The 17,897-nt window shown below is 41.5% G+C and overlaps 1 protein-coding gene across 1 annotated transcript in view; it reads right to left on the bottom strand.

Annotated features, from left to right (window-relative positions):
* Window positions 1-12,382: 12,382 nt before the first annotated feature.
* The window catches only part of LOC139690681 (uncharacterized), a 103,650-nt gene continuing 98,135 nt past the window's right edge, over window positions 12,383-17,897 (bottom strand). The window contains exon 2 of the mRNA XM_071588179.1: window positions 12,383-17,532. Coding sequence (XP_071444280.1) covers window positions 14,705-17,532 — 2,828 coding nt within the window. The 3' untranslated portion in view covers window positions 12,383-14,704. The remainder of the gene's footprint in view (window positions 17,533-17,897) is intronic.

Here is a 17,897-nt window from a genome sequence, read left to right as displayed (position 1 = left end):
ATTTTGGCTCCAAGGGTTCCCACCCGCGCTTCCACGGTCGTATTTATGCTAGAGTTTTCCCTGCGCTTCATTTTTGGTGGCCGAGTCAAATTGGGAAACATTCTGGATTAGTGATGTGAAGCGTGGTCTCTTTGTGAAGCTGAAATGCCAAAGTATGAAAGATGAATTTTCGTTTTCTCCCTCCTTTTACATTTATTTGGCCAATTTTAATGCCTAAATTGAAAATGATCATCATAATATGACATCAGGTTATCAAGTATTCTCTTGAACATGCTCAGCCTATCGTGTAAAAACCGACGCGTTAGATTTCTCCGGATTTAGTTCAAATACATGATCGAATATAATACAGGTATTACGGTATTTCGGAGGTAGGGATGCTGTTATTTGCGTATTTTGAAGTTTAGCTCTGCTTAAATTTTTATGAAATTAATTCGTTAAGTACTTTACTAAAATAGTTAAAGCATAATATATTTATCCTCCTGAAAAACGTAAAGTTAAGTCAACCAATAATTTGATTTATAGACGTAACATACGTATGAAACTTATCTACAGTTTTATTCAGTACACATGGCAATAATTTTGGTCTCAATGATACAGGGCCGTACCAGATGTTATAATGGCAAAATTACCCCCAATGTCCTTGTAATATATAAAACAATGAAAAGGTACCATCTCTTTCGCCTTTACCTCTTGAAATTGCAAAGTTTAAAGCCACGCAAACCGTTACCGGCCCTTTGCTTAAGAAATTTCACTCTTCTAAAACGGTAAATTAATTCTTCTGCGTAGGTTTTCCTCATTTTGTTAAACTAAATATAATTTTTGACCGCATAATACAATGTGCAAAATTAATTTATTTCAAATATTTAAGAAGAGTTTATATTAATTTATCAACTTAACTATTAGCACTAATGCAAAATATTGAACCGAGCGCAAATAACCATGATTTTCATTAAATATTGACTTTTATGCTTTTTTTTATGAGAAATTGCATTCAAACTACGTTAAATCACATTGCTGCTGTTTGATAAGGCTGAATTTAGAATGAACTAATGCCATTCATTTTTTAAATAATGTTTTCCACTAAAATTTCCACCACCTAATAACATCATATGCTCACTCCTTTTGATCTAATGAAAATTACTTTAAAAAAACTTAATTAACAGTTTCTAGAAACTGTTTATTTTTTATTCGCTGCAAGCATGTGCAATTTGGTCTTGATTATAAAATGTTTCTAGAGGACGCCAATCTCTCCATTTTCTTCGTCGTTCCTTTCTCTTTCCCCTTCTCTCGATAGTCTTGGACATCCAGTCTCATCCTTTTGGTCAGCGTTTCTAACCTGGCTCATCTTACCCCTTTCAATTGTCCCCTCATATTCTTTTATATATTTTTACTTTTCATCTCGCTGCAATTCTGCGTTTCATTCTTTTAATAGTATTGAGACATAACATTAGCTGACCCAACAATTAAGAACGGTGAATATTGGACATATACCGGCAGACGTAAAATTAAATGCACAATAAAATTACAATGCGCCGGGAAAACCTAAGATCCTTCATTACAATACAATATTTTACTCTAAAAATCCGTGTTACAAATTCGAACATTTTCTGCGTGTTAGAATATCAGCTTGTAGCTCGTATTTCGAGAGAGAGAGAAAGTTTGAAAATATTTTTTTTGACCACCACATTGATTACCACAGTAAGGCATCATGGTTCCTCTTAATCAGACTGTAAACCCACAACTCGAAAATATGGACTAATGATAGGCTAAGAGATTTTTAAACCATCGCATGTAAGCAGCATTTATAAAGCTTTGCTAATCAAGCCGCAAGGGTGCGCGATTAGTTAGGATAGAGCTCACTCACTTGGTCATAGTGGGTGAGCTTTATACTAACCGGGGGATCGAGATGGTGCGGGGGCTAACGTACTGGCTTCCCACCCTGAGGGCGCGGGTTCAAATCCCGGCGGTGTTGAATATTTTTCAGAGGTATCTCGATCCCTACTTGAGGTGCTTTGTGGAGGGCACTTTGAGTGAGTACGCCGTCCGTCGGATGGGACGTTAAACTGCGGACCCTTTGGCGCCTTTCGTAAAGAGCAGGCTAATGCCGACGCCGGGTTTCTCTCCACCCTTCATCCTTTCCTGTCCATCCCCTATGGCGCAAATGACCTTAGCTGTCGGTCGCCTCCCCTTAAAACTACTACTACTACTTTATACTAACCCAATCAGTCCAGGGCGCATGAATTTCCCGTATCCAGGTCAGAGGCTCAGTTCCTTTCTCTGTACTCATGGATTATCTAGCCTCCGTAGAAATCAAACAGAATAGGTAAGCTGAGGAGTCCCATGATTTGGAACCATGGCTTTTAAACGAGTGGCTGAATTCTAAACCAACTAGGTTAACCAGGCCCGTACAAAGTATATGGTCGTGGAAATTGATTTCACATGAATAGTGTTAGGAAACTTTTCAGATATATAATATCTTTTTTTCAAGTTGAAAAAAATGTTTGTCCCCGCCAAGCTGGCAATCTTGCATTAGAGGATTAAACTAACGTTGTCGATATTATTTTTATATTTTTTTCATTCCAAAGTGTTTGTAAAGTATTACAGAAAAAAAGATATAGTTTTTATAAAATTTATTTTCTCTGATCTGAAGCTTAATGAAAAAACATAATAATCTATAATACATAATAATTCAGCTATTGCGGTTCTGTCGAATTACTCTAGATTCATTTTTGTATGAGCTAATAACTTTAAGAGAAAAAACAAAACTTGCAGTTTTCCGCAGATTTATTTGTCACGTTCAACGCGTTTCAGTTCATCGAACCATCTTCAGGTACAAGAAAAGATTCAACATGCGCTACATCATATTTATACCTATTTGAGGAAGGGGGGGGATGAATCTGTTGTTGAATATAATAACTTTATCGAAGATTAATTAGTCACTAATAATTAAACTATTACCAATAGCTCCTTTACTCAGTATTGTACCTTCTCGCTTTGAAATATAAAGTCCTTTCTGCAATATAATGTGAAACGAAAGAGTTCAGATGTGGGTGCATGGTAACAACGGAAAAAATAAAACTCCTTGAAATATTTTTTTTGAATTCTCATTTATCTACTTCCAAGTCGTTTCTTTTCATCATGTGACCCTCCTCATGCCCTTCTTCCGATAGCATTACCCTGCCTCCCTATTCTCCACGACTGCCCCGACTATCCCTTTCCCCTTCATCCAACAGCACCCCTCCTTCCATCACAGCCAGCACCACCGTCTAGCAATTCAGAATCCCCTCACGTCCGCGTGCTCAAGAGTGTACGCGACATATAAGTTTCGCACTTTATTTCAGATTGCCTCCCTTCCTTTAAGGGTGGGAGATCGTTTGCTGACGAGATGAGGCCGTTTCATGTGCGCGACGGACGGGTGGGAATGGAGACGGTATGTTCACCAAAGGGTCGGCTTATGACGGTGCGGGTATGAGGGGACGGGAGGAGGAGAAGCTGGCCGGACATTGGGATCCAATTAGGGACGTCCCCTGGCTCTCCATTTCAACCCATTTCTGAAAGGCTACTACTCGAGACCTTTAAAATGTTCGTAATTGCTTAAAACATCTGTTACGAAACTTCGGTAGTGATAGGCAATTCCACCTCGATTCGGCTTTCCTTGAGAACTAATCCCCTGGGATTCCTATAAAGGTGTCAATTACACTATTTTCTATTTAGTTCTTTTTTGTTTGGTCATAATGCCTTGTTTTCAATCTTCAAGGCAGTCTTAGACTCAACTGCCAACTAATTAGTCTTCGAATTGCCAGAATATCGACTTCACGTAAGACGAAACAATAGTATTTACAGGTCGCGTTAGCTTGACTTATAATTTTCAGCAATTTTTCATGTTAAATCATTTTTAAAATGAAAATTAAGTCGACAGTTGTAGGAAATTGTGATGTGAAAACAATAATTAATAGATGATGACCTCATTTATTCGTCGTGAATTATTAAAGGTTCCTAAGATTCCTAAAATGTAAAAAATGACTAAAATATAACTACCAATAATTCAGTTGGTTTAACTCCAAATGGTTGCCTTCAATCTGTGAAATTATTCGTTCCTCACGAAGCAGAACCTTCTCGAAAACCTAATTGCTACCCCATCGAAGCGACCCCCTCCCTCTTTCCAAAGATATCATCTCGGAGTTAACTCAAAACTTTAGGAAAAAATGCTTGCCGGAGCAAAAAGGTGGGGGCGACAGTCATGCATGTAAAGATAAATCGCAAGGGAGTACTCTTACCCTTTCGAAATCTGTTCCCCTACGTGTTCGGGGCTCGATACCTTAAGTTGGGCCAGGCTCTAATGCGGAATCCCTCGCCTTATCGCTGATATTAATAACTCTCCCACCCACCGACACCGCCTTTCCCTTCCCTCTACCGTCTCCCCCTGTCCTCCTCCTCCCTCCTCAGACTTCCAATTAGATCCCCCGGTCCATCGACTGCTTTTCTCTCCCATTCTTCACACCCACGCCTCCATCCCCAGCCTCCCACGGTTCCCAACATCATCCAGGACCCCATTTCACCCCCGCCCCCCCTAAAGCATACGCTCCCATCCTCTCTCTCCTCTCCCCCATCCGTACCTTGTCTCGCAATCTGTACAAATCCCATCTCCGATTAAACTCCCTCCACCTCCTCTATCTTCCAAGCCTCAGGCACTCCCCCACTCCTCCATGTCTCTCTCTTTCCCTCTCTCTCAATACCAATATCGGGAAGCTCTCGTCTTCCCGCTGTCCCGCCCTCCTCATAAGGAAAGGAAACCCTCATCCCAGTCGTTTTTAATCGATGCCGTTCGGTTCGGAAGGGATTCTGGTTTCCGAAGGATGATTTATTCCTGCCGTAGACCCTTTTCTCTCTCTACCTTTCTCTCTCTCTCTCATCCCACAATCCCTTTCCATTCTTTTCTACCTCTCAGCCGTTCTTGTCGACGGATCGCTAGTAGTTTTCTCTCTGGCGTCGTTTTTATCGAGTCCCTTTGTCTCACAGTCATTGACGCGATGCCGTGTATTTGGTGGCTGGAAATCCTGATTTCAAATGTAAATGCTGAAGAAAGAAGATACAAAATTAAGAAAAGCGCGTATTTTTGTGTTCCGTCGTCCGGGTTTGTGTTTTCTTGATGGAATGTACCTTGCGGGAATGTAATGTTATATTTAGAGATTGCTATTTCCTTTTTAAAGGAAATGAAATTCTTAAAGATCAATAATTATCTCTTACTCGAGTTCTCATTCTCATATTTTTCATAGTGATTCAGCCTTTAGAATAGTTTTGTATTAGTATAGTTTTCATTTTTACTTTAAATCTGATGGTTCACTTGTATATGCAAACATTACCCTGCAAGCTATCAAAGGAGAGGGCTGGGTATCGAAACATATAAAGTGAACTTTGTATCTGATCATGGAATTAAGGAGGCAAGTTTTTGACACGTTCCGTTGCTATTTGAAAATAATTCTTGTTAATGGAACTGACGCCTTTTTTAATTTAGAGGTTCAATCTTTCTCTCCAAAATGCAAGACTCTTAAGCCGCACTCATGGAAAATCTAACAAATATAATAATAGTATGCCCACTCTAACTTTTTCATTCAAAATTTACCCCACTTATTGTTTGATGCAATCTATTTAATTTCCAACAGATTCACCTCCACAAGCAATGGTAAACGATGGAAGGTACAAAATATGGAAATTAATTATTTGTAATGGCCTTACTTCATTAATGTTTGTGTAGGATGTTGTGAATTATTGAACATTGACATAGATTTTTCTATTTTTTTCTTGCGTTATATCACATTTTAATCAATATTCTCTTAAGAAAGTAGGTAACTTTGACAACATAAAGAAATAATAGGTTAAAATGGAAATAATTTCAAGTCAGTCGTAAGTTACTTGACAAAACTGTCACAAATGTCTTTGTTGACGAATGACAGGATGGTGACATAAGGCAACGAGGATTTAGAGCCATCATTTAAATAATATACTGGAAATGTTTTAAAAAAATGACGATCACAGAATTACAATGACATCAGATTCAGCCTTTCTCGTTCTAACGATAAGAGACAAAACCCGCTTCAACGACTTTCCTCTTTCCCTCTGCGTCAAGGCTCTCTAGATATAGGTACGCGGTTCCTTAGTCCCTTACCACTCCTCAGCAGTTCCGGATTTTCTTTCCCTCTGAGACCCCTTTGCGATTCTAGTTGTTCCATCTTTCTCTGGGGCACACGAAAGTTTGTTGTTCAGAAAGTTCGCTGTCAGACGACACCGCTGTGCGTCGTAACCTCCGGCCCACCTGCACAAGTGACTTCCTTCAACATCCTCATGAGAACTCTTTTTATCATCGTATGGAGATGCTTCTGCTCTACGGGAAGGCAGGGACTAGCAATGAAGAACTAGACATATCCTTATACTTCATTTTCTCACGCTCTCTTTAGTGAAGCCATTCTCAGCAACTGCCCCGCTCTCGACCAGCCTCTCCTCTAATGCAAAAAGGACGATTGTGCTTTATCGTAACTGGTGTTTATTATGCACTCATCATGTCTGAACATGTCGTCGTCGGAAATTAGGTATTATCTTATTTTATCTATGTAGGATGAATTCCGAACGAATGTAAAATACTAAATTCCTATTGTCTTATTGTGCATCATCCTATCCAAATGGCTAAAAAAAATCTTTATCTTCCGTTTCTTCCTATATTTCCATTGAGCCCTAGACGGACGACTTTGTGAAAGACTAAGCTAGATTTCCTGACTGGTACCCCATATTTCAGCAAGAATCATTGTATAATTATCGGTTTTGGAGATAAAAAAAGCCATTTTAAGTCATCACCCCAACTCAAAACGCAAGTTCATTTGATGATGCTCATATCACCAGTAGACCAAGAGAGGAACTGTCAGCAATTTTTTCGCCATTTAATGGCATTTTCAAAAGCTCAATCGTTGACGGGAAAAATCCTATCCGACCAGGGAAATTTGGGTAATATTTACTGTCTCGCTTTAATTAGGAATTTTAGCTGCAGTCGCGTGTGCGTCCGTTCGCATTACTGGGGGATGAGTGGGGGGGGGGCGAGGTGAGTTATTTTTGGGCGTGATCATGAGAAACTTAAGGGGATGGAGAGTGTGTGTGTGCGTGAGAGAGAGAGAAAGGGATTCGGGCCGGAGAGAATCACTCTCTTTCCGCCCCTCTAAGTACACATTACACGCATTGGATCTAACGCATGACACACACCGATTTGCAGATCCAGCACAAACAAGTTAGTGGGAAAAAGTGCAAGAGACAGAGAGGAAGGAAGAGAGAGAGACATGAAAAGGGGAAACTTCAGATGGAGGAAAGAGTGCGGAATGAAAGAGGGAGAGAGAGAGAAAGAGGGAGGGAGAGAGTGAAAATGACGGTGGGGGAAGAGAAGAGTGGGGGAAACCCCTTTGACCCTTCACATCTTGTCGTCTCCCCTCGAGAGCGAGACCCCTTTTGGCCCGGCAGGTGGGTACCAGGGGGCAGGAGGGCAGGTTGAGGCGGGGGAGGGATGGTGAGTAAAACCGAGTGTCGCGGAGGGATTGGGGGCACGACGATGAAGGGGACTGCGTTCGGTGGCGCGAAGGGAGCACCAGAGAGGACTCGAGAGGCGGTGAAAGAGAAACACTGGGGGGTTGCGTGCCCGGAGAGCGTGCCGTTTTGAGGAGGAGCCGGGGGCGGTGCTTGGGGATTGAGGACAGGAGCGAGGGTGGAGTGTCTCCCTCGCGGGGCTCTCCTTAAAGATGAAGAGAAAGGGCTTGGAAGAGCTTTTGAACTGGGGGAGGGAAGGGAGTGAATACAGAGTCTTCGGAGAAAGAGACGGAGCGAGAAAGGGGCGCAAAAGAAAAGAATGAGGTGCAAGTAGCAGCTAATTAGTTCGACTAATTTGAGTGAACTCCCAAGAAATCATTTGACTCAGCCCATTTGACGTTTCTTGACAACATGTGGACGTGGGTTCGGATCCGTTTGCAGGGTTTCCTTTTCCCCAGATCCTTTTTCCTTTAATTCAAACCCCGAAGTCATTCAAAATTTTAAAATATCATAAAGCTTGAGGTGATGAGCATAAAATTAAAATATTCATTTATTTTATACTTTAGGGAAATAGAGGGACGGTTTCATTTTTTTGGTTGTGTTGAAGATATCGCTTGAAAAATTTTCAAAAGTTTTAAATGTGAATTTTGCCAATTGCAGCTTTTTCCTTGGATTCTACCTCAATGTGTTGCTGTTGAGTCATTAGTAAAATTCACAATGCTCTCCATCTATTCTCCCAGTAACCAGTTTCTTTCAACGTAGGGTTTTCCTGTCAAAAAACTACTTTGGGAAATGCCTTAACAACCCTCTATTTAGAGGTACTTTTAACATGGAAAATGAATTTACCACTTTAATTAAAAATATGGGAACGGACCAAGATAAATTAATGTAATATTAAGTTCTGATAAAAATATTCAGATTTTAAGAAGTATATGAATGCCACGATTATACCGTAATAATAGGTCTTCCCATCTTCCTCGCAGCCCTTTCGAATTTTCATTTTTTCTTTGTTGACCTTTCTAAAGCCTTATTCAGCCGAAAAAATTTTAGATTGTTAATTGCCAAAGAACATTAAGACTCCAAAAGAACGCGTAACTCAATTATTTTTCCAATAGCGTAAAATAATCCAAACCTTTCAATAAAGATTAACGGCTGATCGTGGCGGGAGATTTTTAACGGGCTAATAAGGAAGATCCAATTTCGCAAGGAGATATTAACTATATTAACTTTGATTTTCCTTAATTACGGACCAGTTCCATTATTTATAAGAATAATTAACCCGTGTTTTAAATTTATTTTTCTTGGACGAAATAATTGCAGTTTTTTTTATAAAAGCGTGAAGATCGTCATCTACCTCTTCTGAAATTCTGTATTTTCTCATATCTCCTCATCCTTAGAGGCTCATACTCACGAGAAACACTTCTCATGTCAATTACAAACGCGTTTACGGTGCTCTCACTTGGTAGATCATACTTCAGAACTCTTGCAATTACCTCTAAAATGGCGACCGCTTTCATGAGTGTGAAGTGCTTCTCCAAGGTAATTTCATATTAGATACACTCGGGCACAGATATTGTCCTAACCGAAATAGGCAAGTTGGTTTCATAAAACGGCCAAAGTTTTAGAAAATCTGTTAATCAGTTAAAATAATAGCTACATTTCCTGAATTCATATATTTTAAAATTAGATTCAACCTCGGAAATAATTTTTAATAGGATTAAATTACGGTGAAAAAGACGAAAATTATTTCCAAATTCTCTTTTATAAAACGAAACGTGAGCAACAGAATCATTCAATGGAAATAATTGTTTGGGAGAATAACATTTTTAACAAATAGAAAATTCCAAATTTTTAGCTAATTAGTTTATTAAGAGAAAGAATTAGCAATAGGATCAAAAAAATATAGGACGTGAAACTTATCTCCTGAGATATTGATTATCAAATATGTCAACATGTTCATACGAAAAAGCAGAATAATAAATATTAATAATTGAATTGCGTGAAAAAGCAAAATCCATACAGTAGTACACTCACCCTGTTACTTCATGGAAAATTGTTCCCGAATAAATATATTTCAATCAAAATAATTATTTGGTCACGCAAATACACGCAATTTAATTAAATTAAACACACATTTCTTAATGTTGCATAGCGTTTCTCGCCGTGGTATAATTCCAATATTTTGTGGACCAACTTCATCTCTTTTGAATGACTGAGGAGCGGAAAACGACTTCAACCAGTGCATCTTCTTTAAATATCACGGAGGGGAATCCCAGGTTCATTTGTTTTCCAAAGGAAACCTGGGATTATTGTGGGAGCACCCCCTCGGATACACCTTTCGAGATACTTTGCCGTCCCTCCCCGCCACCCCACCCCGTCCTCCACCCTACTCCAGCCGTACTATTCCTTCCATTTCTTCGCCAACCGGCGACATATCGCTCTCTGCCTGCCCGAGACCAGCCCTCTGCCCGACCCTCTGTCAGCAGCATCCCCGCTCACCCCGCGCGGAGGTGTGGAGAGACTCTCGGGGGTCGACGGCGGAGGATTTGTCTCGTTCCCGATTCACCTCGCTTTTCTCCCGCTAGCCAGAAGGGGTCGGGATCCTCTTTCGAGGGACTCGATCGAAAACCCCAATATTCCCGGATACCAGGATAATGCGGTTTTAAATCCTCACGGCTTGCCGTTCCTCCTTGATGACGATGACAGAGGGGTAAGGGGTGCGGCTGCGCGCGTGATCCTATTGTGTCGGTGGTGGGGTGAATCGAGATCCCCTGTGTGCAAGTCATGGGGAGAGGGAAACACGAGCGTTTTCATTGGGGAGGGAGAGGTGTGGGTAGAGAGACAGGGTTGGGTGTGAGGGGACGAGTGAGAAGAGAGACGAGAGGGAGGAAGGGGAGGATGTGGGAAGGATGCGACCCAAAAACCAAAAATGATGCCTAGGAAGGGGAGAGAGGGAGGGGGGCGCGGCGGTGGGCTGTGGTGGAGGGACCTACTAATTGTCCAGAGGTAACTGCACCGGAAAGTCATTTAAAAACCATTATAACTCTTCTTTCAGAAGATATTCGGAGAATATGATCACTGACTTCGCAAGTCGGCAAACGTGCATGCACCTCCCGAAGGTGGCGCTTTATTCTTCCATCGAAATGAATTACGGCTTAAAAATTGAATCATTTTTGCATGTAGAATTTAGAAGTCGAGGAAAGCATCTACTCCATACTTTATGTTTCTTATGAGAGACAATTAATTCTAGATTCCGTATTAGAATATTTTGAAAGTAATTGATGTAGTCCCTGCTCTTTTAGATTTTTAAAACTTCATTACAACAGAAGTACATAACTCAGTAATTTTACATGAATTATTTTTGTGAAGGATAACGTGTCAGCGTTATCACACGTCCAACCTTAGAAAATGTTATCCTTATGTCAACAATTGTATTTTTATCGGAGTGCATTTAAGGTTACTGAACTCCACCTTTTTAAAATTATAATAAAAATGGGAAGGTTTGGAGGGAATCTCTTCTATCCCCGATCAACCATCCGCCAAGCATTTTTAGTCAAGTTTCCAGCCCTCCTCTTGCCTTTCTTTCTTTCGCTCTCTCTGTCTCCAACCCAATCTCTCCATTCTGATATCTTTCCCCCCGCATCTCCTCCGCCGCCTATTCTCCTCGGATCAGCTCCTCCCGGCCCGATCCCACCTAATCTCTCGCTCCCGATTCACCAAACACGGGAGCGCTCAGCTTGATATCCTATTCATGAGATTGTCACGTGACTTAGCCACCCAAAAACCCTATCCTAACTTTTTCCATTACCGCAACCCAAGCAGCAAGGCGCTTGCTTGCTTGTTATGCAATATATACCAGGAGAGTTCTATCGGCCACCAGACGCATATTCTTAGGTTTTTTGTCGGGAAGTAGACTTTTATTCCCTATCCACCCTTAGAAGCAACGTGCAGCACACTCAATACGTGGGTTCCGGGGTAACTTACTGAGGGGAAACACGAATGGGATGTCGTTGGTGCTGTTCTTAAGCCAATCTTACGCACGGATCTTGTATACTGGTCGCTCGAAATATACCAACCTCAATTTCCCAGCTTTTTTCCTATTTTTATTCTTTAAGTTGAACAAATTGCTATTATACCAACAAGCTTCTCTAAATGCTAAATTTGGTGTGCTGTGATTGTTGTATTTCAAACCTGGGGTAAAGCAGGACCTTGGCACTTGGTCTACTCCAAGATGAGAAAGATAATTGGTTTTCACATTCTTACATTTCTTTCCTTGCAATCGCTGTGCGTTATGGTCTCATTTACTTACCTCTACTAGTTAAGATTCTGAAATACAGAGGGATATTTCGAAATTTTTGGGGGTATATATGACAAATAAATGTTGAATGTGTTGTTATTTAACCGAAAAACAAGTTTTTGTTTCCATTTTTGCGTATTTTTTATTGAAACTTTGGTCATTTTGTCATTGCTATTGGTAATCAGGTTTCCAACATAGAGGAAAATATTGAACTTAGAAATTGTATTTGACCAAATGACAAGAAATAATGATAAGCTTTTAAATATATTATTTCAGGAATCACATTGGTATCGAATTTAAAATATTTGTAATAAGACGCTATATTTGGGAGAAATTGATGTCTTCAAGAGTAACTGAAATTAATTTTGTACAAAATCACAGAAATTATAACATAGGTTACATTTCATGCATGAAAAGAGAATGCAGTTCTTCAGTTTGCTCATTAAAGGTTTGTTTAACTTATGCTTACTTCAGAGAATTAAATTAATCAATCATTGAAAATTTCATATTTCTTCAGCGATATTTATTTTTATCACAAATGTGGCAAAATCCTTTCTCATTTACAAATAAAACAGCATAATGCACATAAAATAAAATCCACACCATATGGAAACACATCACTTTTCTTTCATATCACTTGTAGGTAATCATCTCAAAAGAGTTCACCTTACCTCCAATGATAAGTACTTAAAATCATAAATTAACACTTTTTTCATTGTTGCATCTCGCTATGGCGTTGTACACATTTGACTCTTGCATATTTATCCAATTTTATGATTTGTAACTATATTACACATCCAGCATGTATCAATGTATTTAGAAGCACCAAAAAAAAATATGCAATGGAAAACGTAGTTAACCTTTCTATTTCTTATATATTACGATGGAGAAAAAAATTTCATTTCGAGACCTGTGGTTGAACACAAAGAAATTAAAATGAACGGTATGACTGTAAGTTATAATTAGATATATTTTTTTAAACTTTTAACTCTCAGAGACATACGTTTCCGTTGCAGATGCTTCTCGAGTTGCTTCGCGTTAGTTCCATTGTATAAGTCTCCAAAGTCTTCAAAATGTAAAATATGTTTATTGCTTACTTTAAATCTCACCTCATGGGACTCATAATCACAAAAATGTTTCGAGATATGCGCACTTATAACAGCTGTGAAAGGGGCTATAAATTATTATCCTAACTACGTCAAGTAACGTAATTATGGCGAAGAACGCGTGGTTGTGCCTTCCAAATAAAATAAACGGAATGAGTTATATGGGGATTTATTTTCTTACACAAACTTGGTGGATTGCGTAGGACAACTAGTGCCTTTCAAACAAAATTGGGAGTGCACCTGTATCAAAATGATAAGTATATAGTTTTTGACACTTCCATAACCTATCATTTTTCCTAGTTCTATCACCAAGGTTCCCGGTTCATAGACTGTCTAAAATGTACACACATGTTACACAAGCTTTCACGATCAGTAAGAAGAAAAAACTTTTACCGTCTTGGACAAAAATGTGCGTTGGTATTTCCATGGTTCGCTCTTGATGAACTAAAGATCAATTCCATTGCAGTACTTAGGCGTACTGGATGGTGAAAATGAACTTAGGAAATTATTCGGACAATCTATGTATGTTCTGAAGCACATCACAACTTATGATTTGTAGCTGTTGCAGCCCTAAAATTACAATAGTCATCATTTTCCAGTTGGGTTTCCAGGTGATATTTTATGTACTGAACATTATTCCCAGAGCTACGCGAGTTCCATGAATACTATAGCAGCTGGCTGAGGGGATCTCTTTTAAGAGTGCGGACAGCTTTTTAGCTCGGGTTAGAATGAGAAAATCTGAGGGAAAAACCGTCATCGTGTCTGAGCACTCATGGATAAATCTAAATTTTATATTTTTGAGCATGTTTATATCTTTTTCTGGTATAAAACTGCTTTTTTGCAAAAAATTATTCTTATATTTTTCAATGCAGTATGGAAATGCTTGAGGGACGTTTAACATCCTTGATATTTTGACAAAGGGAAGGTAATGAAAGACCTTCAATGAACAAATGTGCGCTCAAGAATAGCACGGTTGTATCACGCTCCGAGGGTTATTGCTTTGCAGTCGCAGTGATGTCTAGGGGAAATGCTGAAATTGATACAGTTCATGAAGGAGACTAGATGAAGTAAAGGGAGACACTCTTCATTAATTTTTAAATCTTGTTTATGTCAATGAATAGCTCATGGAATGTTAAATATGAGCATCTTTTACTCGAGTCTTACACTTGAAGAGGTCTACGGAATACTTTCCCTGTGCTGTGCATTCAAGGTTTCAGTCCTGCCAAACAAAATATTTGGTGTACACTGAGGACGTTTCTTTGGTTATAAAAATAGATACGAATAGAAATCATATTAGTTTTATAGCCAGTTACATACTGCTTACTATGTCAAATGAAGCAATTACGCTTGTAATGAACCATTAGTGGTTTTTTTTTGATTTTATATCCTTTTAAAAATATGAGTAATGGCTATCAAAAGAATCAATTTTTCTTTAAATAACGAAATTATAAAATTTTCGTAAAAATAAATAATTAAAATTGTAACTTAACAAAAGAAGAGCGTTCGTAACGAATAATATGTTTCATATCGGGAGCCTTCGCGGATGTTCACACACACTTCAGCAGCACAATACGCTACTTCTGCATTTCCCACGGAATATCAACCCAGTAGAACAATTCCACCCGTATTAACCAACGAACCAAATTCCTGCCAAATGGCTCGAGTGAGGAAGAGTCTCGTCAGCCTCTCACGAAATTATCATCACTATCGACAACAGGTCGAGCTTGTTAAGCCTTCGTCACTTGACGGGACCCTCAAGCGAGGTTCTTAGGAGGAAATTTCGTGAAGCGTGCCCTTTTGGCATCAGCATGACCACCGAGAGTGCCAACAAAAGCACAACGCAGGCCACACCAACGGAAGCGGCCACGAACAGAACCCACTGGGCAGCGAATGCGGCTCCGGGATCCACTTCTCCATTGGAAGGCGGGGTGCCTCCGTCACACCGCTCATCTAGTGGAAGTCCGGTGAAGTTCGTCTGGGGACAGTCAATGGAACCGTCGCACAGAGCCCCCGATGAGAGGCAGGAGATTCCGTCGGGGCATTCGAAGTCGCAGTCGGGGTTATCCCGCATTTCATCTTCCTCCCAAACTACACCCCCTTTCTTCAGTCGCCTCACGACGGACAGCTTCTTCGGGGATATCTCGCTCCACCTCAGGGCGAAGCGGAAGCTGGCTCCGGCCGATTGAGACCAGAGTTCCACGGAGGCACCACGCCTTTCGATACCAGCTGGCCAGGGTCGACCCCAGTCGGGCGGAAGGATTTCCATAAGTGAGGTGGCATTCTCTCTGCAAAGGATGACCTCGCTATCGGATATAGCATTGTCACCAAAAAATCTAATCGTTACCCTGTTTAGGCGACAGTCTGGCGGGAGGAACAAGTATTGAAGCTTTAGTATTGGTTGTCTCCCGGGAGTGACCTGCACCGCCCAAGAACAGTGCAATGGCCCCTCTTCTCCGGTGTCGTCACTATCCGTGGCGTCCAGGAAAGGTGGGAACCTGATCACTCCGTGGTGCCCGCTCTGCGATACCTCAGATGAGTCTCCACAGCCTGAATCTGCCCTCTGAAAATGATATACACCTTCGAACCTGTAGGTTGACGGATCAGCGTGCGCCGAAGACGAGATTCGGTGAAGTTGGAGACGGAGTCGCATCTCGTTCACACTGGAATAGAACACGAACGGTACGTCGTGAGTGTCAAAATATGTGGATCCCCTGATGCAGCCCAAAGGCCTGGAGGATTGCTGTCGCCCACCGTCCATTACGTATATCACGTCGTCTGTAATAGGAAAATCTTCGCTATCGCAAGACGTGATTGCTGCGGACCTGTTATTTCCGAATGTTACCTTATGAAATTCGAGCTTGACTCTTTCACCCGTCCTACCGACAAAGCGGGCGTAGCAGTCTACCGATCCATTGGAATCTGCCATCATGGAGTCATTTTCATCTCCATCGCTTTCGTTAGCGTTATTTTCTAAACCGAAGTTCGAGGTGCTAGTCCTCGTTGCCAAAAGCAACGGAAGTCTATCTGCCAGTAGAGAAAAAGGGCCCGATCCCCCGTCTTCGCTTCTCACCATCATCTGGCAACCACTGGAACCTATAAGCATTTGATTTCCTATGCTTTTTTCCTCCAAGAATGCATATGAGACTGTGAATACAAACTGGCGACCATCAAAGGAGCCCCCCTCACTGTGGAACACTAATCGTACTATATCACTGTGGGACACGTAAGGATCAGCAGGCGATATGGAATTTCCATATAAAGGAGTACTTTTCCCTTTCTTTCCTTTGGATTTGTTAGTTGAATCTCTGACCATCCCCTTTAGCCGCTTTTTAGGTGTTCTTTCCCCGGTACAGTAGGATCCAACGAGATCACCACCATCATAGAGGGTGAGGCGATCCAAATCACAAGTGTTGCCTTTCGCTTGGAAGGAAGATAAGTATATCCGCACTTTCTGACCAGACCTACCCTCTAAAACGTACGTGCACTCCGTACCCGGAGGATACCAATGACCAGGCGAATGAAATTCTCCCTGGAAACCTTCTTTTACTGCAGTAAACTTCCAGAAACAGCCGGACTGGGGCATAACCTCTCCCACTCTTGGACGAGGGCCTGGCCGGACGATGCCCACCGTTAGGTAGAACCCGTCATGGTCCATTGAACCGTGCGGTGACGAATGGAATTCGACTATGACGGATCGTCCTCTTGCGACGACGGACGGGAAGAGGCCTTTCCCGCAGAACCGAGCAACCTCCTCCGAGGAAGAAGTGCCTTCTTGCCAATCCCTGACCGCCACGTAATCACCTGGGCAGGCGTCTACGGTCACTTCCTCGGAGTGCTCTCCGCTCCATCTCCGTCGCCAGCCTCGAAGTCTCAAGAGATGTCGCACCTCGGGAGTTCCGACGTCGAATACATCAAAGTACTGACCGCCGACGGCTATCCTCCCTCCCTTTTCCGACGTCTCGTTGTAAATAACCCTGTGACGGCAAGTCACGTTCCTCGGGTAGAATCCCGGGTATCCTGGGGAGGTGATGTCACAGGGTCCACGGCAGTTGAGAAAAAGCCGATCGCAGTTACCATTGTTCTGGGAGACGGGAGCTCCGGGCTGCGGGAGGGCGAGTTCTTTGTGTCTCTCAACAGCCAGGCGACGAGGAAGCACAGAGATGGCGGCTTCGAAGCGGGTTTCCGGGCCAAACTCCTCCGCATGGAACTCGATGACCAGCGGGCCGAACTTGGCCGGTGACAGGAAGAAACGGCGGCGACCGGGGTGGTGGGAGGCTCGGGAGGTAAATGAAGAGAGGAGGTTGCCGCAGTAAGTCCCCACTTCGTCGGGAGGGCGTCCGGCGTCGGCGATTCGGAGGTAGGCGAAGGGAGAGCAGGGTTCGATTGAGCCTGGTTCCAGGGAGACGGTGGGAATGTTGAAGTGCCGGAAGGCGATCTCAAACACGTCCCGCGGGTCGCCCGTGGGGGGAGCCAAGCGATATATGCAGTGGATAGGTTTTCCTCTGTTGGTGATCGTGAGGCGAGGGCTGCCGATAATCTTCGACGTGCGGATGGTTTTGTTGCACCCTGTGAAAGAATAAACGAGATAATATTATTTCAAATTCATAAGCAAAGTAATTAAATGTGTATCCGCTAAATAAACTAATTCTATCAGCGGCATCATGATACTTTATAGAGTTTTCTTTGAAGTTAACGCTATTCAGAATCATGCTAGATCTTACGTACACAATTGAATCATTCTACTTTTCAGCCTGAAATTATTCCACGATTTGATCCACAAGCATTTTAGATATTATTACGTATCATTAATATCGGCCAATTATTTCAATAAATCAGGATCTTTGTTTTTGTTAGCAAGTCAAAGAAATGTACACGTGCTTTACATCACTTCTTCATGATAAAATGATTTTTATACTTATTATACATATATA

This window comes from Hetaerina americana, unplaced genomic scaffold (genome assembly GCF_022747635.1).
Source record: "Hetaerina americana unplaced genomic scaffold, ioHetAmer1.1.p SCAF_3, whole genome shotgun sequence".
NCBI classification, from domain to species: domain Eukaryota; kingdom Metazoa; phylum Arthropoda; class Insecta; order Odonata; family Calopterygidae; genus Hetaerina; species Hetaerina americana.
Note: the sequence above shows the minus strand (reverse complement) of the source record. Positions and strands in the feature narration are given on the sequence as shown.